General features: G+C 41.0%; 1 protein-coding gene across 3 annotated transcripts in view; it reads right to left on the bottom strand.

Annotated features, from left to right (window-relative positions):
• The window catches only part of LOC114552224 (chloride channel protein 2), a 160,366-nt gene that overhangs the window by 22,337 nt on the left and 116,165 nt on the right, over window positions 1-21,864 (bottom strand). The window contains exons 15-21 of one of the 3 annotated variants that reach the window (XM_028572872.1): window positions 21,578-21,791; window positions 14,033-14,166; window positions 12,153-12,343; window positions 9,914-10,025; window positions 9,192-9,253; window positions 8,660-8,734; window positions 7,170-7,202 (exon numbers count right to left, since the gene is read on the bottom strand). In XM_028572872.1, the coding sequence (XP_028428673.1) occupies window positions 7,170-7,202; window positions 8,660-8,734; window positions 9,192-9,253; window positions 9,914-10,025; window positions 12,153-12,343; window positions 14,033-14,166; window positions 21,578-21,791 (821 nt within the window). Of the gene's footprint in view, window positions 1-7,169; window positions 7,203-8,659; window positions 8,735-9,182; window positions 9,254-9,913; window positions 10,026-12,152; window positions 12,344-14,032; window positions 14,167-21,577; window positions 21,792-21,864 lie in introns of all 3 variants that reach the window. The other 2 variants (XM_028572870.1, XM_028572871.1) reach the window with 2 other exon arrangements.

Genomic DNA, 21,864 nt, shown 5'->3' on the forward strand with positions numbered 1-21,864 from the left:
AGGTGCCAAAAAAACTGAGCCCACAAACTATCATAAATAAAGCATGGAGGCATTACGAAGACGTAAGAGTGGGGGGAAAATAATGAGAAAAACAGCCAGGATAGACCTAGAGGCTGGATGGCATCATTTCTCTGCAACAGACTACTGATGTCATTTACTCTGCATCAATATTTCATAGCCTAGATGGAAGGAGAAGAGGGGAGTGGAGGGTGGAGTTGTATGACAGATACAAAAAGGGCTTTGAAAAAGGTCGTGAAGATGTACCAAGAGCGTGAAGCAGAGATTAAACCAGATTCAGAAACAAAGAATGAAATAGGAACTGTGAGAGTGGAGCTGAAAGAAAGGGAGGAGAAGTTTAATAACTTGATTTCTCTTCCGCCGCGGGGGTGTAATTCGGTAGTCATGGGAGAAAAAATTGATACATTTGTTTGTCCATATTTCTGCTCGGGCCCACAGAGCCTCGACGGTTGCTCCACCACATACACTTACACACTGCTGAGAGTTAATAATAACTCCTGATGACAGGGGGAACAAGCCTACAGGCTTAGTGCACTGTAAATGCACATGCACCATGTGCTACAGGGGTTTATTACTAATTAGCTAACTGCAAGGCAATAATGACTAACATTTCCACACAAACATTCACTGCGCTACTAATGTACCATCTGTCTCTGCACTGACCATACAGTATGCTTCTCATGGGTACACTTAACAAATCACTGTACTTTATTAAATTACAACCAGCTATGGCAAATGAGGGCCATTGAAAACTTGACTGGTATCCACCAAGTAATGCTAAACACTATACAAACGTTTTGGTATTTCTATCCCAGGAAATAAAAGGTTTCTACTGACGCAAATCTTCATTGTCTAACTACTCAGGGATAAAAAAGTTCCCGTGTATGCAGGGGATAAACGTGCTGAAATGTAACCTTATGAACTTATTACTGTAGCTTTCATGTTAACTATTTTAGATAGATTTGTTCACCAAGTGCTTAATATAAAATATTTAATGTAGCTGTTGTATCTTGCTTATCAAAAACAAGTGCAAGAATGCAATAGAGTCAGATTTTTTTTCTGACATTTTAATGTTGTTTTTTAAATAACATTTTATTTATTATTTTTAGTGTTCTATTATGTTATTTGTTTTTCACTATATTTTACTTTTATTTGATTATCTCCCTACATTAAAGTCTGGCACAAGGTATTTTGGTGGAAAATACAAAATTCATTCATTCATTCGAATTTAAATGTAATATATTTACTGTAATAAATAAAAAAATTACTCCAATGCATCATCAGATATTTAGGAGACACGCTAAGTTGAAATACTATGTTTTCTGACAACAATGCTAATGACGGTTTTTTCTCCTTTTTAAATGTTCGCTCTGTGACGGAATTTCTGTTTGTGGTCTATCAATTGCCCAGTTTGACAGCCAGGCCAGGTTGCCAGATATACCTGTAAAAACGTAATCCATCATGCTACAGTTGTAAAGTTAGTACAGCCATGAAAGCAGCAAACAAACTAATGGGATCAATGGAAATAGATTCTAGACAACCTAAAAAAAAATGGCACGTTTCTAACAGTTGTGTGACCAGAGACGTAACAAACCTCGGGTTAACATTGGAGATGTATTTGAAAGATGGAGACAGCCTAGAGCCCAAAAGGACGCCGAGTTGGCTGGTTTTCTCCTGAACAGGTATGCATTAGCTTCAGCTTAGCTAATTTATCACGGCTACAAGGGACAGGCATTTTATGTCATTTCAACAATCATGTACTCACATTAAATTATAGTACCCAAGTTGGTTACTCGCAAAAACAATTGAGACACAGCCATTAATGTGATCCCGACTGGTCCTGGCTAACGCTGCCATGCTAACCCTGCTAACTGCTAACGTTACTGGAGGACCAGGCAAGTTTACAACGTGTAGCCTGTTCAGCGGCTGTAGCTGACAACGGTGAGTTATTTTAAGTCAAGAGAGGGAGGCTGTGAATCGAGAAGAGAGGGCCGTGAGTTTGCAGTGTGTTTAGCGATTGTTACCGTAATTCTAAGCCAATAAAGTGTGTTCAGTTGGGTGGAGAGGACAGCATGGTAGTGTTATTTTTAATGGGTCCTACCATAATTCTAAGCCGAGGAAATGTGCCTGTCCGTCGGGTGGAGAGGACGGCGAGGTTGTTGTGTTTTTAGCGGTTCCTACCGTAATTCTAAGCCAAAAAAGTGTGTCTGTCAGTTGGGTACGGAGCTCTGCGTGAGCACAGGCTTTTATGACTGTCAATATAGCCAGCATCTAACGTTAGCTACTCCGCTGTGCTGTTAAGTAATGTCTGGCTATGTGAGACAAGTGTCTAGCAACATTGTTGTGGATGCTGCGGTCTCAACCTGGCAACCAACGTGAACTTCGAGTCTGGGGAGGAGGGGGTGGGGGGAGACGACTCTCTCCAGTATTTTCAATTTGTACTACAGTAACTATTTTAAACACTGTCAGTATTACATATTGCACCTTTAATGTATTTAGTCTTTTGTCTTAAAATGGTCAGATTTAGAGCAAAAATATTAGATTGACTGAAAACCCGCCCCTATTTTTTGTAATATTTTATAAATGCACACTCATTTTATAAATCAATCACACAATTCCTTGAATTCTATTCAAAGTACTTTTAACCCCATTTCTGTTTCATGTGGTAAATTTACACTTAATAAATGTCTGTTTTTCCTCAGATTTATTGACCGTATCACATATTTCAAATCACACGAAGCCCCCAAGCTGTGTACAGTAAGGATGGGACACTGTTGACCTCAACTGAGGAGGTAATAGGGCGGTGGAAGGAGCACTTTGAGGAACTCCTGAATCCGACTAATACGCCCTCTATGTTAGAGGCAGAGCTGGAGGATAATGGGGGATTGTCGTCGATTTCCCAGGCGGAAGTCACTGATGTAGTCAAACAACTACACAGTGGCAAAGCCCCGGGGATTGATGAGATCCGTCCAGAAATGCTCAAGGCTCTGGGTGTGGAGGGGCTGTCCTGGTTGACACGCCTTTTCAACATTGCGTGGAAGTTTGGGACGGTGCCAAAGGAGTGGCAGACTGGGGTGGTGGTTCCCCTTTTTAAAAAGGGGGACCAGAGGGTGTGTGCCAATTATAGGGGTATCACACTTCTCAGCCTCCCTGGTAAAGTCTACTCCAAGGTGCTGGAAAGGAGGGTTCGGCCGATAGTCGAACCTCGGGTTGAGGAGGAACAATGCGGATTCCGTCCTGGTCGTGGAACAACGGACCAGCTCTTCACTCTCGCAAGGATCCTGGAGGGAGCCTGGGAGTATGCCCAACCGGTCTACATGTGTTTTGTGGATTTGGAGAAGGCGTATGACCGGGTCCCCCGGAGATACTGTGGGAGGTGCTGCGGGAGTATGGGGTGAGGGGTCTCTTCTCAGGGCCATCCAATCTCTGTACAACCAAAGCGAGAGCTGTGTCCGGGTTCTCGGTAGTAAGTCGGACTCGTTTCAGGTGAGGGTTGGCCTCCGCCAGGGCTGCGCTTTTGTCACCAATCCTGTTTGTAGTATTTATGGACAGGATATCGAGGCGTAGTCGGGGTGGGGAGGGTTTGCAGTTTGGTGGGCTGGGGATCTCATCGCTGCTCTTTGCAGATGATGTGGTCCTGATGGCATCATCGGCCTGCGACCTTCAGCACTCACTGGATCGGTTCGCAACCGAGTGTGAAGCGGTTGGGATGAGGATCAGCACCTCTAAATCTGAGGCCATGGTTCTCAGCAGGAAACCGATGGAATGCCTTCTCCAGGTAGGGAATGAGTCCTTACCCCAAGTGAAGGAGTTCAAGTACCTTGGGGTTGTGTTCGCGAGTGAGGGGACAATGGAGCGGGAGATTGGTCGGAGAATCGGGCGCAGCGGGTGCGGTATTGCATTCAATCTATCGCACCGTTGACGAAAAAGAGAGCTTAGCCAGAAGGCAAAGCTCTCGATCTACCGGTCAGTTTTCGTTCCTACCCTCACCTATGGTCATGAAGGCTGGGTCATGACCGAAAGAACGAGATCCAGGGTACAAGCGGCGAAATGGGTTTCCTCAGGAGGGTGGCTGGCGTCTCCCTTAGAGATAGGGTGAGAAGCTCAGTCATCCGTGAGGAGCTCGGAGTAGAGCCGCTGCTCCTTTGCGTCGAAAGGAGCCAGTTGAGGTGGTTCGGGCATCTGGTAAGGATGCCCCCTGGGCGCCTCCCTAGGGAGGTGTTCCAGGCACGTCCAGCTGGGAGGAGGCCTCGGGGAAGACCCAGGACTAGGTGGAGGGATTATATCTCCAACCTGGCCTGGGAACACCTCGATCCCCAGTCGGAGCTGGTTAATGTTGCTCGGGAAAGGGAAGTTTGGGGTCCCCTGCTGGAACTGCTCCCCCCGCGACCCGACACCGGATAAGCGGACGAAGATGGATGGATGGACGAAGCCCCCATGTAATATTAGTCCTGTGTGAATAGGGCTTTATTTTGCCAGGGGTGCCAAGAAACCATCTACAGGACTATTGGATGTCCCTGGACCCCCACTGTACTGTACCTACTAATAAGCTTAATAAAACAAGTTCCAGGAATAATGCAGCATGCTGTGGTAAATCAATAACGAGACACTTTATACCTTTTGAATTTCACCTAAATGAAAACTGTAGTGTAACAGTTATGGCTTATGAAGTTTTTTAAGATTCTGACCTTTAATATAGCACCCCATCGGGACAATCAATGTGTTTGTAAGCCAACTGAGTGCAAACGTGCTGGGATTTTGCAGACATTGCCTCAAAACCAGACAGACCATGTAATGAGCAGCGCCTCTACTGTAAATGTGTGAAACTAGTACATTTTGTTTTGATTTATCTTTTTCATTACTACAATTGAAGAAATGTGTTTCGTCATTCAGTTCCTCTGGTTTAATAAAGTCTCACGGTGGTGTCATGGTGTGAAATACACACCTGAGGGTTCACATTTTACGCCACCAAATGAAAAAACACTCCCAGCGCTCTGTTACTCATTTTGTACTTTTCATTTAGTTCCTCAAGGCAAGTCTGACTTTTGCTGTAACTGTGCAGCATGGATTGTGGTAAGGAACCAAAGTGCTGAATTTTGGGCCATTTTTGGGGGTGTTTATAGCCGAGACTTCCGATTTAATGGGAGCAGTGCATGATTTTAGAACCCAATCTTTTTTCTTACTTATCAACAAGATGAAGACTTCCCAGTGTAATTTATCAGCTGTATACCACAGGTTTACACATTGGCCTCGGCGTGACAGATCTAACAGCGCTCTGTGCTTGTGAATGATTGAAAATGTGTACAGATTTCAATAATTGTCAATGACATGTGAAACTAATGGAGCTCCTTAAGTGCCTCAAGTATTAATCATTGATATTGATAATAGAGTTACACAGACAAAATAACGACTGTGAATAAGAAGGAGGAATAGTGTGTTTTTTTTGTATTATATTTACATTCAAGTGATGTTGGGGACAAATACACATTTCCATAAAGTTCTGTGGTTAACATGTAGACCTTTTATAATGTGCAACTTTGCTGGATAAATAAATGAAGGTCACCCATTGCACTGGGCAGTAGCTTCTTGAGATCCCTATCTTTGAATGACCTGATTTTTGGTAGTTTGGTGTCTTGTAAAATATTGTCCCCCTGGAAACTATGCATTTGTTTTAACTATTAGCTAAACAAAGGAAATGAACCATCTGTGTAAAAACACACATAATTTGCTGTTTGGGGATGTGTGTTCAAATTGAATGCAAAGCACATTTTAAATGCTGTGTTCATAGTGCATACATTTCAATGGGATACAGAGTCAATGGAAAAACGTAGGCAGTGTTCGAGGAAACTACTTGGAAAATATAACTAGTGAAGCTACAAGCTACTCCTCATTTGAAGAAGCAAAGCTACAGCAGCACTACACTTTTATTGCAAGTAGAGATGGTCCAATACCGAGACCAGTATCGGTATCGGCTCCGATACTGCCTAAAACGCTGGTATCAGAGAGTACTGGAGTTTATGCACCGTTCCGATACCACCTAATAAAGCCCTGAAGAAAATCTACGTTAAAGTACTTTATTTATGTTCTTTTTCCGTTATAACCGACTGCTGACTGTTAAACTGGATAATAAAAGAAAGTTCTGTGGCATTCATTGTTTGTTCATGTTTTACAAAGAGTTTAACCTGAGCGAGACAGACAACAAAGATAGAAATCATATCACATCCATACAGGAATAGTAGTATACAGCTGTTAAAACATAATAAAATATATGACACACTGGTATCGGATTGGTACTCGGTATCGGCCGATACGCAAGTTCAGGTATCAGAATCGGTATCGGGAAGCAAAAAATGGTATCAGGCCATCTCTAATTGCAAGTAGCAAGCTACACTACAAGCTACAGTATGTATGGTATTATATAACTGTTGGGGGATCAAATGCATCATCATTATTTTGTGGAGTAATTTACTACACTACAAAACAAGTCAATATCTGTCAGAGAACCCAGCTACTGGAACAAGAGTAGGTCAAAACACTACAGTAGTATATATTGCAGCTTCTCTACATATATTGTTGCTACTACCCAACACTAAACGTGACTGGGCACAAACAGACACAAATTTGCTGTAGCCAGTGCGAACTGATTTAAAAATGTATCTGCATTAGTTGTTTCACCTTGAGTGAAATATTTGGGCTTATCCCAGAGAACAGAGAAGACATTTTTGGGATCAATCAGAAAAATAAACTCACACAAACACATGGTCCTTGTGACGGACTAGCTAATGTCTTTACAGGTGGTGCATTGGTTGTTTAAGATAAATAAACACAGACTGAAAAAACAATCTGGCATTTATCCTAATAATGCGAGGCCAATTCACTTTGGTATGAACATAGCTTAATGTCATTCTTGATATATTTAGTACCAAAACTTATGATTCTCTAATGTCTGGATGGTGGCAATGAATCAGTAGAAAAGTGTGGCAAAATTGAATAGCTGTGACTTTAACAAACAGTGTAAAACATTATTAAGACAAAGATCCACTATGTGTAAGAAAGCAAGTATTGAATTGAAATTCAATATCTGGCCTTACATTGTAATACTGGAATTGAAAAAGAAATGTTAGGAAGAATAACGTGGATAACATGCTCACCCCAAAGTAACTCTTTAAGTTGGGTGGTGGCTCCTAGTGAATGGAATGACATTATAGGTGAAAACAATCTCATGATGATTTGCAAACTTAATGTGAGAAAAGCTAGATTATGAATAAATCATTAATGCTGATTAACGGACAAAGATAAAATGTGTGAATTTGTCTGAATGCATGATTAGGCAATGCTTAATGGTGTTTGAGTTTCAGAAATTGGAGTCTAATAATTTGTTATTCAACGCTGGTTGTTCTTGTATCGGGGAATCATTTTTCTCAATTCCTTATCAGACGGTTGTTTCATTGATTGGCATGCACCGCTGCTGGAGTCGATGTGGTTGCTTGTAATTGGACAGCAGGCTGCATGCTAGTTTGTGGTGATATTTTCCAATACCTCCCAGGACTTCTCATGCATCATCATCTCATCTGAGCTGGTGCTGGAATGCGGTCATTCAAATACCTGCCTGTTCCTAATTAAGAGTCTCCTATCTGGATATTAAACACTGCATGCACAGAGGAACTCGCCCCTCTAACCCCCCCACTCCACCCCTGTAAACACATGGAATACCACAGTTTCTTTCATCAATTACAACAAATGCGATGGGATTTTAAGTCACTCCAGGAACAAGGCCTGCCCTGTGAGGTTGTCACTGATTGGACACCTCGGGTGACACAGCTGATGATGGACAGCATAGCATGCTTGGTTGAACAGCCTCGTCCTTGTAGACCACTTGACCACAACTCAACCACATCTTGATTTTAACGTTAATTTGACCATAGTTTTACCAGATGGAATTTGCTTTCTAAAGGCTATCCTCAGGTTTGAGAAATTAAAACACTGGATATCAACAAGGGGTGTTAAATTACTCTTTAGATTTTGAACATTTTTGGTCTCCATTAGTAGTTGTTATGTTGCATTATCTTGTGTTTTATATAACTCTAAAGCTGGTCTAGCATATGTTTGTGGTTTTATCATTGCTTTATTTGCCTACGTTTTTAAACTCTGCCTTAAATACATGTAATAGGCTTCACATAATGTAGAGTATCAGTTGGTACACTCACTTCTTATTAGCAACCAAATTAAAATGGAAGTATAAACTAGAAACCACACGGTAAAAAATAAGTCCTCTAATAATTAGCAATTAGCAGTAGTGGTATATCAGTTGTCAAGTGTTCTCTATAACCTCAACTGACCAACAGACCAATGAAAAGAGGTTAAGCTGAATGGGTCCTAGCCTTACCTAATCACGTAAGCAACTAGAAGCAGTGAAAGAACAGTAAGCGGGGTTACAGGTTGTACAAGGAGGAGGGTGTTCAACACTTTTTGGCACAATGGCACAGACTGGCTTTGGCAGAGCCTGGTCCAGATCTCAGACCATCGGCATTTGGGATTAGCCCTGGAATGGAATGGCGGAATGACAATCTGTTGATTGGCTGATGAACCTGTTGCCGGGTGGATTCCAGGCATATCGATAGCCATGATCGGTGGCTCTTACCACTACAGATATCCGGACTCGTTTGGGCGGCCTCCTGAGCTCAGGAGACATGGGGCTCTCCATGTTGTTGTTTTTCTTCCGGGTGATCAGAGACAAGCACACAACGTTAACAATAACGTCATCGCAAAAACACTTTAGTGCAATGCCACTTTGACATGACCAAATTTCACTGCAATACTTGGGGGGTGGGGGGGGGGGGATTTAATTGAAAACTTATTTCTATGAAACAAGCCATTGGCAGGGCGGGGCAAGAGTAGTTTTTATATTGAGGCTTACTGAAATACAGTGTGTGTGTGTGTGTGTGTTTGTGCGTTTGTGTGGGTAGTACTGAAATGTAGAGCGTGACGGAGAGAAATAGCATAGGACAGTCCCTCCAGGATTTTGCAGCCTTTTTTTGAGATTGTTGTGACAGCTTTTGTAAAAGATTGCGATAAAAGTGTCTTTTGTATTTTTGTTGCAATGAAGTTGCGAGAGACAGTAAAATTGCAAAAAAAAGTTGCAACTTTTTTGTAGTTTTTTTTACCTCCAGGGCTTCTGTGTCTGGACTGGCACAGAACAGGTTCTTTAAAGCAATGCCCGAATGATCATGTGGACCTGAAAGAGAGACAGAGATTCATAAACATTGAAATGATCACACATCATTGGTCTCTCTGATACTTATGTCCCTTCTGTTTGCAGAACTTATCTTACTGGTCCCATCTAAAGAAGCATTACAAATACAGCTGCATCATCACTGCAGCAATTCTTTAACGTACAATTATTTTTACTGTACATTGTATAAAGTAAAGATGACTCATTTACTTTTACATAGTTTGATGCCAAAAATGCACAAATTCGACCCCCTCAAGCCAAAAATATAGGGTGGTTTAAAGTAAACGGAAACTGAATTACAAAAAGCAATGGATTGTTGCATTGTCTATTGTATGCAGATAGAACTGAAAAATGAAAAGTAATGCAGTTTTTATAATGTCGTCAACTGTTAGTATTAAGAAAGCCGTTGTGCTATGATTGACTATCTGTTCCTCTTGGGGGGAAAAATGTTCTAGTGTTTTGACTGAATGATTTGAGTCAGGTTTGTCGTGTTTTGATGGAGTTAGTTTATGAAGAGAACGTTTTTTTGCATTTTAAAATGTAGAGTTGGTATTTAATGAACACAATGTGGTGTGCACAATTTGGCTAATTGTGTGAGGTAGGTGGGTTGCTGTGTTAAGAGTTATGAAAAAGTGTGTGGGGGGGTGTAAGTGTCTTTCTTACCGGTGGGGATCTCGGTGGGTCGCTCCACCACAGAGGATCTCTTCAGTGCAGGTTTGAGGGGCTTCAGAGGGACTGGACGAGTAGGGCTTAAGGATGAGTCCTCAGTAGAGATCTACACACACACACACACACACACACACACACACACACACACACACACACACACACACACACACACACACACACACACACACACACACACACACACACACACACACACACACACACACACACACACACACACACACACACACACACACACACACACACACACACACACACACACACAGGGATAAGAAACAGCACTCAAAACTCACAAACCCCGATCCTGCTTAAGAGATCAACCCCCTCTTTCTCTTTCTGCACTCATTAGACAAATGGATGTTCTTCAGAGTGATGAGATGGAGGCAAATCAAAAGGGGGAAACAGTAGGAGAGAAAAGAAACCAGCGGGAGTTGAGAGCTAAAAAATAAAAAGGGTTCTTGTGTTGGCCTTAATGTAAAATGTAATGACTTTAATGACTTTCCATGCTGACCTACAAAATATTTGTATGGGTTATGTTAATGTCTTTCTGAAGTGAACTGAAGGGAACATTCTGGTTTCAGCCATAACATGTTTCAAAGATCAAATACTGTAAATCTAGAAATATATTCAGCTGTAATTCTGTGAAGTTGCTTCGTCAACTGGCGTCGGCGCTGTTGGTGAGAGGGATCACTCTGATTGGCTGTTCAGCTAAACAAATCAGTGCATGAGAAGAAAAGCATAAGTGAGGAAAGCAAACGACTAGTGGCAAACGACTGATCAATCCAAAAGATAGGGCTGTCAAAACTGGCCAAACATTACATTTGAATATTCCTACTTAAACAAACACATAGGTTCGAACTATTCAAATCTCTATTTTTTCCCCATTATGTCCATAAGAAGGCAAACGTACAACCAGAAGCAGAACTACTTGTATAGATACTGTATATTTCAACATGAACATGTCTTTTAAAAGATCTGCATACCTACACATATCGGTCAGCATTTTGAAAAACCTTAGTCAAACCAAGTAGAATACAATACTTGCATGACTGTAAGAAACCATTTAAAAAGCATTAAGGAAAGCAGCACAGGACAAAATGGAGAAAGTGGGAAAAAAGGGAGGAAAAAGACATAAAAGTCAGAGAAGTGAAGAAAATCACACACACACACGCACACGCGCACACACACACACGCCTGAGGGTATTTTACCAAGCCACTCATTGCAAACTGATGATAGAATTTAAGACAGAAAAAAAGAAATAAATCAATATTTTGAGCACTATGTTGCAGGACCTGGAACCAATTTTGACATTTACCTTAAACTATGGCTGCCTATTACCACACACAAACACACACAAACACACACACACACACACACACACACACACACAAATACAATCTCCTTATTATTGTTATTGATGGCTTAATAACGAATAATTAATACCGCTCTAAGCTATCCATCTGTCACACACACAAACACACTGTTTCAGAATACATCCCACACTTTTACCGTCCTTATTCCAAACTTCTTTTACTGCAGCATATTAATGACTTTGAATCAGACCCTGTAATGTTTGTCTTGCTAAAGTTATTATTCTGTCTGTCTTTCTTTTCCCTAAAATATCTTTCTCAGTTTTTACTGTCAAACCATAAAAGTTCAGGTAAACTAACATAGGATGTGTTCCTCTAGTAGATGTTGAAAAGGGAGGATGTCACAAAGAATCCAGCTGCATAAAAAATGTTACTCTTACAAAGTTAGTCTTTGCCATGCTAGTGGCCTTTATGGCTAGCAGCCGTTTGGTCAGTCGACCACTTTGGTCCAGACTGAAATATCTCAACAACTATTGGACGTATTGCCTTGACATTTGGTACAGACATTAATGTCTCCTCAGAATAAAATGTAACTTCGCTCTAGTGATTCCTTAACTTTGCGTTTAGCGCCATCATCAGGTAAAAATTTGAATTTGTCCACTACTTTGGTTTATGACCAAAAAATCAACAAAAATAAAAGCTAATTTCCTTGTTTTTCTTAGTCATAGTGAGGTAACTGCTCATGCAGAACTCTTCAGCAGCTTTTCTTCACCTTATGAAACAAAACGTTTAATGTTACATTTTGAAGGCATTTCTTCCTGTGGCTTTGAAAATAACGACAAAACGAGAAAGCTTTGAATGGCTGGAATCACTTTTGACATCTCTGCCCACTGTGTCCTCTGACCTGGAAGCGGACCTCCTGACTGGCCCGGTGGCTGCTGATCTCGCTGCTGTCGTTTGACACGACCGACAGTCGTTTCTTATCCTCGACGGCTCGTTCCCTGATGTACTCTAGTCGTCTGGGGCGGCCAAGCTGCAGGAAGAGCAGCGCCTGGAGCTGGGCGCGCTCGATGGAGCCCAAAAGGATCATGGACTCTGGGAGACGAGAAAGGAGGTGAGGAGGAAAAAGAAGAAGAAGAAGAAGAAGAAGAACAGGAAGAAGGAAGAGAGTGGAAGAGAATGGAAGGGGTGTAGAGCAGTTTTGTGGAAGATACAGGTATAGATAAAAAGAAGATATGGGAGGTAAAAAGAAGGAAAGAAATAAAGAAGGCCAAGGAGGATGAGAAGAAACAGTAAAAGATGTTTTCAGAGAGAAGAGTAACGCTGCATGAGATTACAAACATACGTTGCAGCAGAGAGCTCAGCTGAGTTACATAACAAGAGGCCCAGAATGCAGTGGATGTGTATTAACTAGTGCATGTATGTGTGTGTGCGGTGGGTGTGTGGGTAGCAGCTTGCTTGCTTTAAGTAATTGCCTTTGTGACAGTACGTGCTGATTATGTATTTGGTTAAATGCCGCTGCTAATTGTTCCTGCACGATTGCATAATTGAGACAGCGTTGGAATACCAAATTTGCACTTCAGTGAGGTGGCGAGTTCAGTGGCATCAGCAAGCTGTCCCCAGAAAAAAAATTGTCAATCAATCAATCACTTTAATGAGCATGCCACCGAGGTCGATGGGATTAGTTTTTGGTACAGACTGGAAGGGACGCTCTGTCCAAACAACATCTGCAACATCGAACACAGACATCAATATTACAACAGACACAGAGATCAGCACACTGTATTCACACACATGGTATACTACTGTAACACAATTATTTGTGTATTGTTGTTTTCACACTGTCTGGTGATTACTTTGGACAATACACTACTTTCTACTTCTTCCTATTGTAAAACATTAAAGCTACAGTTTAGGGAGTAATACAGTTGTCAATCAAGTTGTCAATTGTAACATCTATCCAAGTTGAACTATCTAAAAATTATAAGCTTAATAAAATGGCAATAAAATTGTTTTCCCCTTGTTGATTTAGTATTTCCTTTGATTTAATCAAACAATTTGATAGGGGACAGCACTGTTTGGCTTTCTCTGAATCATTTATGTACATGTAAAGGAGGGTTAAAGGTAAGATCTGACACAATTACTAGTTTAAGAGGTGGAACAGAAAGTATCTTTGACTGTGGAGGTTTGACTTCCTGCTAAAATTTTCTCAAAACTGCATTACACATTAAGCACTAGCACTGTATACAGTCACTTATTGTGGAGAAAAAGTGAAGCCCTAACTGTGTTCCTGAATAATTGAAAACAACTTTATGTCAGGGTTAAAGCTGCATCATGAGATATTTTATGGCAACGTGGGGCAGCAACCAAGCTGTAAACACAACACTGACAAAGTATGACTTTATACAGTTGTTTTGGTGATTTGCTTATTTAAACATCCAGCAGACATAAAGATGTCATTAGCATAACTTTGGAAAACCTTGGTTTCTGCACCTGGCAAATGCAAGTCCAATTATAACTCTCCTTTAAGCTCTACTTTGGTCTCCACCAACTCCAAAGAGAAATATCTGGTTGTTTAGCTCCACTAAGTAGTCTGCTGTTTCACCAAGGCAAATTCCACATAAGTGTTGATAAGATCAGAGTTGTGGGATGGAAAACCAAAACAATGAGCTGATGATATACTGTGAATTATACTAACATAATACAAAGAGGGAAAGTGTAGTGAGTTACTATAAGTAGTAATACTTTTCCTCTGCACAGCATGGGCATGTGTTTGTGTCTCACCAGTTGATTCCACTAGTGCTAGAGTCTTGAGGTGACCCGTCAGTAGCACATTATTCAGGTCTCTGTAACTGCAGTTGAGTGTGATGTACCGCACGTCCCGCACCATGATGTCCTCCACACGAATATTATACTTCCTGAGAGGAGAAAACGGAAAGGAAAAATATAAATTTTAGGTGGAAGATGAGAGGTAGAAGGATGGATCCATTAAGAATCAAATATTTCCCTGATTAGTCTAAACATATACCCTACAATGCTGACTATTAAAAATTGACAGCGACAGTAATGCTTTGGCAATACTTTTTCTGCCAAATTATTATGCCACTAAAGTTAGTGGACTACAATTTCAGCTTGGTAAGTGCAGTTTTCATTAAAAATTTCATAGCCAACGCTGACAACATCCTTCCTTCAGCTGACTGGTCGATTCAATAACACCATACACTGACACCACTTCATGCGGATGCTAGCGGTGATGGCAATGTGTACAGTAGGGGGAAGTGGGTGACATTGTATGAGCAGAATCATACGCCCCGGTACACCAGTCATAAACACTCAGCTTTCTCTTCCTGCCCGAGCTTGCCAAAACCTGCTAACATGACAGCAGCCACTCCGTGGTTTTGGCTGCCAAGCCCTGCAGTCGTGCCAGGACACAGGCTCCGGCCAAGCCTCCGCTTCTTGTTGTGGTAACAACTCAATGCACTAAATGCACTGACCTCTCTTGGAATATAAAGTTAATTTGATGACCATCCACCTCCATCTCCACTTCAATACAACCAACAAGGCCGGTATACATCAACAGGAAACAGCACCAACAGAATGCTGTGCTACAACAAAGCTTAATAGAAAGGTTCTCTATAGGTCCTAATGTAGTGCTGTAGCCTCTTTTCATTTGCTCGTGGATCTGAGAGAATTTCGTATTGCATACCTCTGAACTGGCCTTAACCACTGTCAAGACTAATTTCCCTCGGGATATCACATATAGTTGATGAAATCGGATTGGTTTCTTCTTAATTTAACCTTACTCCCTGCAAGGCTCGGAAATACATCTGATCAGTTTGGGGAATCTTGCTTTAAGGCGGAGTTTATAGCTTTTCAGTCAAGATAAACAGTCATATAGGGTTATAAATCCAGGCATACAGCTCATCAATATTGTCCAGAGTAGTCTGGAGAGGCTCAGGGCATTTATATGTGTGTGTGTGTGTGTGTGTGTGTGTGTGTGTGTGTGTGTGTGTGTGTGTGTTAATGGGGGTGTATGTAGGGGAAGCCAATAAAAGGCTTGTACTGAACCAAAGAAAATATGATCATCTCCTGTGGCTTTGCTGACAGACAGACAGACAGACAGACAGACAGACAGACAGTGATGTTATGCAATTGTTCCCACACATTTTAAAATGTCACTCCAATGCTGACGATGGATCAGTCAAGAGACATGAAAAGAGACTGGTCTGAATAAAAGGGTGGAAGAGGTTTAATATGTGCTACTGGGTATGATTAGAGAGTGGGTAAAAGCATGCCTGTACTGGAAATATATATGTGATCTGTGTGTGTGTGTGTGTGTGTGTGTATGTGTGTGTGTGTTTTCATATCTGCAAAAGCTATACATAAATAAAAGATAAGAAATCTAATTCTCTCCATGTCCGTGTGGGTGTTTAAGCAAATGTACATGCCATTGTATGTGTGCAACACACATCGGGCATTACGTGTGTGTGTGTGTGTGTGTGTGTGTGTGTGTGTGTGTGTGTGTGTGTGTGTGTGTGTGTGTGTGTGTGTGTGTGTGTGCGTGCGTGTGTGTGCATGCGCGCATGTGTATGGTTGCGTGGATGTAAGATGAATAATACGAGGGGCCATCTGGTACATTATTCACAATAACTTCACACACATACAAGTGAAATGCTCTCACGCACACTACTGAAATGCTTTCATATACCCTACTGAAAAATTATGTTCTCACATGCTATACTGAAACCTCACACACAACTAAAACATTCTCATAAACACTAGTGAAATACTCCCACACAATACCGAAACACTCTCATATACACTACTGAAACGCTCTTATATACACAACTGAAACGTTCTCATATACTATATTGTAAGTGAACTCCTGTTTCAGTTGTGTATAGGAGAGCGTTTCAGTAGTGTATATAAGAGTGTTTCAGTATTGCGTGTGACAGTGTTTCAGTAGTATTTATGAGAGGGGTTCAGTATTGCGTGTGAGAGCGTTTCAGCATTGTGCGTGTGAGATTTCAGTATAGTATGTGAGAGTATCATGTTTCAGTAGTGTGTATGAAAGCATTTCAGTAGAGTGTGTGAGAGCATTTCACTTATATGTGTGTGAGGTAATTGTCAATAATGTCCCAGATGACCTCTCATAGAATAACTTCCACTTTTGAGTAAAGAACACATTCAGCTTGGAGGGGGCTATGCTACCTACAGTCTCACCCAGCCCCCCCACCCCTCATTCGCTGTTGTATGCTGAAGTAATATAACACACACAAACACACACACATGCACACACAAAAAGTCCTGGTGATGGAAACTAGTTTGAGAGGCAGAAGGGTTAAAAAAGAAGTTAGTGAAGTATGGAGGGAAGAAGGAGCTTTCTGCATCGTGACTCAAGTTCATATTGTGTATGTTATCAAATATAGATGATTCAAGATTCCATTTTTGTGTGGATGTTTGTGTGTGTAGACTGAATGTTTATACACTAACACACGCATACAAACACATAGGGGAAATTCATGACAGTTTTCTCAATCATCTTTACGCCTCACCAGCTTTTAATATTTCGAAACGTATGTCATTATTTCAGGGAAATTTGATGTCTTTTGATGATAGATGATCATGTCATGATGTATTTTAACTTAGCATGCATGCACAAACACTCAATCTCTCTCACCCCTCCCTCCCTCCCCCCCCACACACACACACACACCCACACCCACACACACGCACGCACACACGCACACAACAGGCTTTCTGACAGTTTCTCAATCATCTTTAGTCCTGGGCAACTTTTAACATTTGGTAACTTTGTGTTTATGAGCAAGCAGAAATTATTTGATTTTTTTCACGTTTTCCTGATTACATTTCTGATTCAATTCACTTGAATTTGCTTCAATTATTAATAATTTATGAAGAAAAAAGTTGTATTCCTCACATTCTTTTTTCTTGTCAAAAACGTATGCATTACGCTAGTAGCTAGTCAAGCTGCTAGCCTCAAGCAGAGATAAGGAGCATGCTACAGACGTCTGGTAAGCTCACTTCTTTAAAATGCAGTAGTACTCCCAAAGACCTGTAGCCAGACTTTGATGTATACAATCATTGGAGTTTGTTTTCAACAATGTAAGGACATTTTTAATCTCCAGACCAGAGTCCTGCATGAGTTCAGTTTACATACCCATACCCGCCCTGCACAAGCACAGCTCAGTACCAGAATGAGTCTGTTAACACAATTAAAATGAATATGTACCTGAGGCTACTGATGATGGCAAATTTGTTGTTTATTGTTTATTAAAAGGATCCCCATTAGCTGATGCCGTAGCAGTCAGCTACTCTTCCATTACAAAAATATATGTAAAATCACATCAATATGCAATAGACTTATCACGCCCACATACATACACGTGCAGGTGTACACCCGTTAACATACACACACATATATATTTCCCTTAAAATTAGTTTTTGTGCCATTTATGAATCAGATCATTTAAAAGCAGAGCTGGAGCACGAGAATGGCGAAGCCAGCTTGGACGACAACGGTTAAAATACCGTGCAAGTAGCGGTCCTAGGAGAAGTTAGGACTGACATGGGACCTTACATAGTTATCTCACCTGCCTTGACCTTACTGCAAGTAGTTTTCCTGGGTAAATTTCCAACTTGGGAAGCCAGAAGAACTTACAAGCATTATACATTCCTGGAAAACCTTGTCTAATGTCAAAAAACTATGAAAATATAATCAAAGTTGTATTCAAAAAGTATTATCCTGTTGTTCCCGTGGATATGTCTTTTTTATATTCAGCTTAATTGCAAACAGTTGAGAGACAAGTGAGAGAATAAATGGATGGACTTAAAACGGAGTAGCTGGGAGTCCATCTATCCATCTATCTATCTATCTATCTATCTATCTATCAATCATCTTTTCACCCTGTGTGTTGAGCTTTCCGTTTTAGCTACAGAGTGAGGCATCTCACTTCTGTACCATCTTTGTTGGGAGTCACACATGCGCATGAAGTACTGCTAGCTTGTCAGTTGCAGAGTATGAGGGAGTGCCATGCCGTATGCGCGTTCGTCACGGAAGTAAAGGCTGGACTACAACAGAACTGTTTGGAGCAGTTTGTGAACAGTGTTTTCTCTGGAAGACGGTAAGTCCCTTTGGGGTGGACTTTGGGCTTTTTCACTTTGTAAACCTATAACGTGCACAAAAAAGATATATAAAACAATAAAGGAAAGGGAAAAAGCCAAAAAGCATAATATGAGCACTTTAAAGCAAATATTTGCACTTATTAACATCATACTATTAATGATCCTGAAAGGCATTGGGAGCTTGCGTGGCCGTTCCTTTGCTTGTGTCCACAGTGTTTTAAGTGTTTTCTGCATTATATAATTAGCCAATAGATAATAACTAATGGTGCGTTCTTTTTGTCCACCAAAGTCGATTTACGAGTTGTTTTCCGGAGTTACGAACCGGAAGTTGCAAAAAGAACGCCACTGAGGTCGTATTTACGACTCGTCAAGTCGTCTGAACTCAGAGGACCCCGACTTCACTTTCAAAGATGGCTACGTCGTGCATCACACATAGTAAACATTGTGGTTTTCTACAATTTTAAGCACTTTTGTCTTTGTTGTAACCAAATGAAGAAGTCGTACACATAGCACTGTATACTGCTACCTATAGGCATGTCGCTACAGTCTTATTAGGAGTTAAATACCGCCTGATTAGTTATTTTGTAGCTTGTGCAGCTGAGACGCTTGGTTGCTATATGACAACAACGGCTTTAAGCCGAGCCTTGAGCAGAAAGCAGAGCAGTAGCCCAACGTTAATGTTAATCAAAACGTAATTTTCATGCATCAAACTGTGAAATATAGTTGTGTAATATGTCAATAACTGGGTGAATAGAATCCTAAATGTTACAAAAATCCATCTTTTCTCCAACTCGTAGTATTGTGTGACAAAAAGAACGCAACAACCCACGGTTACTCGTTTTCCGACATGGATGTGACGTCACACTCAAGCTACTAGTCGCGATTATAAGACAAAAAGAACGCACCACAACTATGCAATAGCTCATTGAAAACACAACTGATATTACACACAGCTTTCTCTCTTTTATTTATTCTCTGAGACACACACACAAACACAGGCAGGACAGGAGAGTGAGGACGGGATGGAGAGGCCATAAGGTTGCAGTGGATAATAAAGAGAGACAGACGAGAAGAGAGCAGCAGAGAAAGCGCGAGAGAGGAATAGATAACGAAAAGATGGATAGTGTGGGTCAACTGAGGTCCTGATGTAGAAAGGGAACGACTCAAACAGCAGACAGAGATGAAACTCTTTAGGGGATGGCCACAGACAATGATGAACATATGGAGGATGAAATGAAAAATTTCCTCATTACTCCCAATTTGCGGATGATGCATCCAAACTATTATCTCCACCTAATGATTTGTCAACATGCATAACAATAATTGTTTCCAAACAATTAAATGAAAAGTGCTTCTGTGTGGTTTCACTGAGCTCAGAGGACATGAAGCAGCTGGTTATCCCCTTCAGTATTGTGTGGTTGGTATAAATTAATAATGGGAGCGAAAGCAATTAAAAGCCATATAATGGTGAACCATTGAGCCAGGCACCTCAACCCTTGTTTGTATTTTTGTAAAGCAAAATCCTCTGTGATTCCACATGTACTCTGAAAGCACAAAGGTTTGCTATTTGGAGTTCAAACACCTACATCAAAAGCAATATTTAAAACCATTAAGACTCACTGTGCACTTAGCTTTACCTATTAACACATCATAAGACTGGCAACATTTATACAGTAAGCCATTAGGTGACTAATTAAACTTCCACAATGAAATAAATAAACCCCTGCAGAGCAAATAAACAAAAACCTTCAACAACAGCCAAACCAAACTGATGGGGATTATATAGCCAACATGGCATGTTAACATGCTTAAGTTAGCATGTTACACAAAATGGAATAGGCTACATGTTACCATACTCACTACAGTTGATGCAAACAAACCAGTTGAAAGTTACACATGAACCCCATGGGTAGCATTTTTACATGTTATGATGCTAACAATATCATGCTACTAAGTTAAATGTTAGCATGTTAACATTTAAAAATGTTGCCTGTGGGCTAAGTGAAGTTCAGCTAGCATACTGTAGCTCTCTCCAAAGGTAACAAAATCTGCCTACTAGCATCGCTAAAGCTCACTAAGTAACATGTTATACCTTGTTTGTTTAATCCATCGTTGCGCTAAGCTTAGCTATTTGGCTATAGCTATATTTACCATGGAGGTATAAGAGTAATATCAATCTTTTTATCCCAAAGATGCCAGACTATTCCTTTAAATGACACATACACCCACAGGATGTATCTTGAAAAGCAAAGTGGAGCACTGCAGATGAGTTGTGTCATGTTGCACTGAACAATATAGAATGCTGATGCAGAAATATAGCTTAAGGCTATGTTCACACGCATCTTTTTTGACAAGGAAAAGTTGACTAGAGAGCTTTTGTCATAAAAAAGGAAGAAGCTGGCAGCGTTTTGGTTCCAAAGAGCATCTTTTGTTGCTACAACAGCTACTGCTACAGTATCCAAGAGCACTATGTGGAGCGGTGCTAATGTTAGATAAAACAAAGCGGTGGAGCGAGCTGGAGAAAGAACAGAGAGAGAGAGTGGTGCTGATAACGTTACATAAAATAAAGCTAGTTCCCTGTATAGGGAGCACACGGTCATACCATATAACTCGCTATGCTCCGAATGTGAAAACGACAGGACTGGCTACTCTGGCTACTAGTTTTTTCAGACAAGTTGAATATTTTCAACTTCAAAAAGACACCCTGAGCTGCAGAAGAAAAGTTTTTAAACATGGTTTACTCCATAGGATTATAATGTAAAACGTATGTACTTGATTGTGATTTTTGTGAAAAAAAGTCCTGTGGCAAAATATCCAGCCTATTGCAGAAAGCGTACGTATTCGTCCTATGGGTTAACCCTACTCTCCCTTTTTCATCAATTTACATTCCAAAATCATGGGGCTGTAGCATGGCTATAAACATTCTTCGATGATTTTCCATTGGTTTCAAACTATATCACGTCTTGGTCATCATACGTTTTCTGATGTGACTTTTTCTCTTGTTTGCACATCCTATGATGTTGTAATTTAGTTTGTCAATTCTTAGTTGCGCTATGTTTAATAATCGACATTTGCACAAACATTTAGTTTTCCGTTCTGAAACAATATAATAAATGTGATTTAATGCTATTTGTGATGATAAGGGTATGCTTGTGTCTCTCCAGCATGTTTCACTGTACGTACTCGTGGTGTCCCCAGCCCAGCTCTGGGAGGTAGGGCAGCTTCTTGATCCTGATGATTGAGTCATAGAGAGAGGGCTGCAGGGACTGTGCCACGGCGTTGGCCAGGATCACTGCTATCATCACCGGCAGGATGTGAGAGATCTGGCCAGTCAGCTCGAACACGATGACTGCGGTGGAAACCGTGTGGGTGACTGCACCTGACAAGGCCGCCGCACCTTTGGGTGGGGAAGAGCACAGTCAGATGAGCGAAAGAACAGAGAAGCATGGCAGAGATGCAATTGTTCAGAT

Source organism: Perca flavescens, chromosome 3, assembly GCF_004354835.1.
Source record: "Perca flavescens isolate YP-PL-M2 chromosome 3, PFLA_1.0, whole genome shotgun sequence".
Lineage (NCBI taxonomy): Eukaryota > Metazoa > Chordata > Actinopteri > Perciformes > Percidae > Perca > Perca flavescens.